The 5,643-nt window shown below is 36.2% G+C and overlaps 2 protein-coding genes across 6 annotated transcripts; both read left to right on the top strand.

Moving 5' to 3' along the window:
- The first annotated feature begins 480 nt into the window (after positions 1-480).
- Positions 481-1,851, top strand: LOC129578383 (17-beta-hydroxysteroid dehydrogenase 13-like). The gene is made up of 5 exons (XM_055466869.1): positions 481-737; positions 807-959; positions 1,019-1,195; positions 1,258-1,643; positions 1,728-1,851. The coding sequence occupies exons 1-5, from the start codon at positions 531-533 to the stop codon at positions 1,849-1,851; spliced, it is 1,047 nt and encodes a 348-aa protein (XP_055322844.1). The 5' UTR covers positions 481-530.
- Positions 1,852-2,602: 751 nt separating this feature from the next.
- On the top strand, positions 2,603-5,265 carry LOC129574048 (uncharacterized oxidoreductase YoxD-like). Of its 5 annotated transcripts, none has more exons than XM_055455392.1 (8): positions 2,603-2,647; positions 3,570-3,649; positions 3,718-3,950; positions 4,012-4,164; positions 4,247-4,423; positions 4,483-4,736; positions 4,803-4,934; positions 5,004-5,265. In XM_055455392.1, the coding sequence occupies exons 3-8, from the start codon at positions 3,729-3,731 to the stop codon at positions 5,119-5,121; spliced, it is 1,056 nt and encodes a 351-aa protein (XP_055311367.1). In that variant the 5' UTR covers positions 2,603-2,647; positions 3,570-3,649; positions 3,718-3,728; the 3' UTR covers positions 5,122-5,265. The 5 variants fall into 5 exon arrangements, with proteins under 5 accessions (XP_055311367.1, XP_055311386.1, XP_055311376.1 ...); XM_055455401.1 differs by having other exon boundaries at positions 2,639-2,692; XM_055455411.1 differs by lacking the exon at positions 3,570-3,649 and having other exon boundaries at positions 2,623-2,638.
- The last annotated feature ends 378 nt before the right edge of the window (positions 5,266-5,643 follow it).

A 5,643-nucleotide genomic window follows, 5' to 3' on the forward strand; every position in this document is an offset into this window, starting at 1 on the left:
AACACGCTCTGAATTAAAATGCTGGAATTGAATGAATTTCGAGCCATTTAAAACCGTTTCATTTAGATTGAGTGTAATTACAATCATCAAAGGCTTCCTCTGTATCAATCGATTAGTCGACTTTTATCCCAATTTCATCGTTTCACTTGCAGTTAGTCTTTTTATAGCTGCTAACACAGCTAGTACGACACCATTTATCCACTGTATATTTTTTATGCAGTTTCGTATCGAATAATGTTTTTTATTGCTGAATTCATGCATTTCAATCAAGTCTGCAATGCATAAGTTTGTGCGTTTTAAGTGCGTATGTGTGCGAAAAAAAGTAGGAGATCGATGTAATTTATTCGGTTTCAACTATAATTAAAATTCTCGAGTTGTAAACTTGAACTTTGTTTAGAAATATATTCCATAAAATTGAAAACTGGTCTATGCTTTTGAATTCAACGTCGCACCGATTCGATTGATCGTAATGCAATTCTCGTCACTTCAAATCGAATCACTACCTCGGTCAGACTGGAAACGAGTGCGACATGGACGATCTTTATTCGTTTGGCAAATACAGATACATTCCGGCTGAGCCGTTGAAGCGATCGATTTTTCGTACCGCAAAAAATTTGTTGCTCGTTTTGTTTGCGACAGTGAAGTGTACGGTTTTAGGCGTTTTCATACTGATCAAATCGCTGATTTTGTTTATAATTCCGCGATTTTCCAAAGATATCCAAAATCAAGTGGCTCTGGTGCGAAATTTCAATCAAAATCTCCATTGTGCAGTTTAATAATCAAATTGAATTTATTTCTGTTGGTAGATAACTGGCGGTGCAAATGGGATTGGTCGTGCCATTGGCATTGAAATGGCAAAATGTGGATGCAATGTTGCAATTGCGGATGTTGATATTGAAGGTGCACTTGATACCGTGGAGGAGTTGCATTTAATGGGTGTGAAAGCATTCGCATATGAGGTGATACACGTCGTGGACTTTCCATCGATAAACTGGATGATATTCCGTTGCATTTCCAGGTCGATGTAGCAAACTATGAGGAAATTGTTGCGCTCAAAGAGAAAATCAAGGCTGATTTAGGTGATGTTGACATACTTATCAACAATGCGGGACTATTACCCAGGGTTTCGCTATTGCAAGCCAATCCAGAGGATATTTTGCGTATTGTTAAAGTCAATTTGATTGGATACTTTTGGGTAAGTTTATTTTTTCTTTCAAAAATACCAGGAAGTGTCCCCGAACATTTTTCGTTTGACAGACGATTCGAGTATTTTTACCGGGTATGATAGCCAGACAGCGTGGCCACATTGTTTCGATTGCATCAATATTGGCACAAGAGACAACCTGTCGGGCTATTGCGTATTCTTCAACGAAATTCGGCGTTCGTGGACTAATGGATGGTCTTTATGATTTGGTACGATTGGACAATCACAAAATAAATGTGACAACCGTATTTCCACCATTGACAAATACGAGGAAAGATTTTATTGAAACATTCATTGCCCATGGCGGTCTGAATCCCGCCTCCGAACTGACCTTTTACACACCACAAGAAGTCGCGGACGCAACTGTTGATGGCATTTTGAAGAACAAACAATACGTGTCCATACCATCGGTCATGAAACGAATGATCACATTTCTAAAGTAAATCTTGACTAAAATGCAAAATCGCAGCTTATTTAAACAACTTATTGCACATAATTTACACTTAATTCATTGTATTTTTAGCCTTTTGCCTGAAGAATTTCAAAATCTGATTCGCGATAATTTCAAGCCAAACGTCGGACCGGCGATCAATGATCCAAAACCAAAATCAACTCATTACATGATTGACAATAACGGCACCAAATGAACATGCTGTTTGTATGTGTTTTTTTTGTGTTGTTGTTGTTGGAACAAACAGTGGATTTTACAAAAAGTTGACGTGATAAAAGTGAAGTTCCCATAAATGTATTTAAAATACACTCGAAATTGTTTGTGTTGTTAATAAATGAGCGAAAAAAATTACATATTGAGTCGTTTGAATTGATGATGTTTTCTTTGAATTCCAATTTGTTACTTAATCAGAAGTAATTGTCTCTTACAAGATAGTTTTGCCACAGACAATTGAATACATTGAAATTTTCGCTAATCTTGTATTATTTTCATTTATTCCGTTTTTTCCCCTTCGATATGTGTATGCACTGTGTATTGCATTAAGTGATGACTTTGCGTATGCGCAGCGCGCGCGCACTTACAACAAAACCTGATTGTCTTCAGGCAATAACAACAGTAATCGCGCAATTTTCAACTGATTGTTATTAAATGCACCGAGTCGCCGGTGTTTGGTATTGCAAAATGTTCATGTTCAACAAAGTGCAACCTGCTTTTTCTTACTCGCAAAGCAACTTAATTGCATTGAACACCACTAATTATTGATTTGATTGGCAAAATCCAGACTTAACACAGAATTCCCTTTGAAAAGTACACTTCAAATAAAATGTGTACATATTTTGTAAAATATATTTGCTGATTTGTTAAGATGACATTCGGTTGACTTATGGACAGAGTATAAAAGTGACTTATCGGTCAGTCCAATCTACCAGCTGCAACGAACACATTGTCGCTGCCGCTGAAACACTTTTTTTGCAACATTTTCGGTTTTTTTCGTAATTTGATTCTAATAATAATAAGTGTTTGAATAAATTATTGGAGTAAATTATCATTAATCTTAATTGTATACAATTTAGGTGATATATAGCAAGATTTAATTTCGAGAAAAAGTGTACCGGTTTAATTTATCTTTTTCAACTTGTTCTTAAATTAGATCTTGATAACACTAACAATTGCATACAATTAGATTTAATGATAACTTACACTAAGATCCAAGCCAACTTCCATTTTATAGCTTCCGCTACGATTAGTTTGTGCGTGTGCGTGGTGTTCGCTCAACTAAACTTTACTGACTGTGTTCATTCAAACCAAATTTTAAAGCCTGAAATTGATTCATTTTTGCCGATACCCATAACATCCCATTATCATCCCATAATATTTTACCCATCGTGAAAAAAGTAAAAAAATTGTTTAGTTCAATCCCACAAGCCGTTGATTAAGTCATCAATACGGCTGAACGCTGACCCATTTTGGATTACTTTTTTGTTACTAATTTATAAACAATTGATAACACTGTTTCAATGCTATACATTCCTGTGCTTCGAAATCCATATTAAAAATAACTTCCGCAAGAGTTTTCAAATTATAAATATACTACTGGTGAATGTCACTATTTTTACACTATCAAGTAAATCACTATGTGGTCATAAAAAAACAAATAATTCAGAATGAAGTGAAAATACAAAAAGACCATCAAAGAAACACACTAATGATAATTCTCTCTCGTAATGCTCGTAGATGGCAAACTTTGATGTCATTATTTTGCTGATTTGCCTATGCTTGATATATAATCGGCAACCTTTTGACATGCGATAATTGGACTATCAGCTAGAAAAGCATGCTAGCTTAGAACCATTAGCCGACTAAGGTCGATAAGATTCATTGCATTCACAATTCTTTTTTTTAATTCAAAAACAGCTCCGTGATAGCATTTCATTCAGTTTCATCTCAGCCATTCACACTGGAGGTTCTCTGGTTGAAGTGAAATCAATTTAAAAGTGAAGTCACTTTCTGAATTAGGTGCAAAGTAAAGTGAAATTAAGTATTCACATTTTTTGGAATTTAGTCACAGAAATCATGGAAGATGTACACACATTCCATACTAAAAGCTACGAGAGAGCTGATGATCTTGAAGTGCTGTGCCCATCACGCAGAGCAATTATGATACTAAAATTGTTGCCTGGTTTGATAGTGAAAACTTTGATTGTCATTGTACTGGAATTATACTATCTATTACTCGCCCTATTCCATTTGATTTTCCCGAGATGGCTAAAAGACATTCGAGGACAATTGGCTGCTGTAGGTGTCACACAAACTAAATAGTAGAGTTTCAATGACATTAACATTCGACATCACCTAGGTAACTGGTGGTTCCAATGGTATTGGACGTGAAATTTGCTTGGAATTGGCACGTAACGGCTGTAATGTTGCATGCTTAGATCTTGATTTAGATGCCGCAGAGAAGTTGTGCGCTGAAATGAGAGCGATGGGAGTAAAGGCGAATCCATATCATGTGAGTGATTTTTGGTAAAATCATGAAATCGAAACGAATAAGTTGATGATGTAATTAAACCATGAAAATATGCACATCTTAGGTTGAAGTGACCGATTATGAAGCACTAGAACGGGTGAAAGAGGAAATAAACGCCGATATGGGTGTCGTAGACATTTTAATCAATAACGCCGGTCTCATGCCACAGAATTCATTCCGAGATGGTGACCCGAAAAGTGTTAGCCGTGTAATGGATGTGAATGTTTTGTCACACTTTTGGGTAAATTCTGATTTGATTCATATTCAAGACATTTTCAACAAGTCTGATCGAAATTGTAGACAACGCGAATTTTCATTGGTGATATGATTGCAAGAGGTCACGGGCTCATAGTGGGTATTTCATCAATGATTGCATTTTATCCAATGAGTATGGCCGTTACGTATACGACATCGAAATATGCGGTTAAAGGCTTTATGGATGCATTGAATCAGGAATCACGGCACGAAGGATGGGGAGTGAAAACGCTTACCATCTTCCCACACATATGCAGTACACGAAAGGAAATCATTGATTATGTGAAGAGAATTGTCGAGTAAGAAAACGTTGTGACTTTGAAGAAAGTGTCCGTTCTAAATATTTGTCTGATTTTTTCTTGAAGCCCAACCACTTTGGAAAGGGTTGGTCTGCTAACACCGGTCGAAGTTGGACGAGTGACGGTTGAAGCAATTCGAGATGGTTCGCGATATGCAACTGTTCCTCGATTCTATTTGTTCGTTGGGAAATTTTTGCAGTAAGTTTGCTATGAAAATTTAATGTGTTAAAATTATTGGCTAATTCAAATGAAATGAATGTGTTTCAGGGCATTACCGTCTAAAGTGCAGGATATTGCTGATGATATGTATATGCCGCGTGTCAATTCAAAGAAAACTTATACCACATCCGCATTAGATAAAAACGGCTGTAAAAAGTCACATTGACCCCAAACCAGGCTCAACACGGGACGTTTAAAGTGCATACCACCTTTCTTTTCTCCTCTGTAAACGTATCGCTCGAAAATAGCATAAACAATAGCATCTATGTGAAAAAGTCACACGAACATTGAGCCAATAAATTCAGTTGAATTCGATAAAAACAAATTAATTTCATTGTGGCAAACGATTTGCTTGCGATTGTTTTTCCGTACATTTTCTATTAATAAATTACTTATTGGGTTTCATTTAGAGTCGACATCAGATTGCTACACGCAATTTGCCCGTTTCGTTTCGATAAGGTAAGCGCAGCAAGCAGAAGAAGAGAAGTGTGCTAAAAAACAATTCCAAGAATGGCAATAAAACTTAAAAGCGTAAATTGCAAATGCTTCGGGAATAAAAAAAATGAAAAATGAAAAATGAAGTGTGATTCCGGGTTTGGCATTCGCACTTGCCCAATGAAGAAGAACATTAACTAAATGCGATATAATTAGCCAAGTTGCAGATACATTTTCGATATTTTATTAGATG

The sequence above is a fragment of the Sitodiplosis mosellana genome, unplaced genomic scaffold (assembly GCF_009176505.1).
Source record: "Sitodiplosis mosellana isolate CC-2019 unplaced genomic scaffold, AAFC_SMos_1.0 Smas_scaffold_1, whole genome shotgun sequence".
NCBI lineage: Eukaryota > Metazoa > Arthropoda > Insecta > Diptera > Cecidomyiidae > Sitodiplosis > Sitodiplosis mosellana.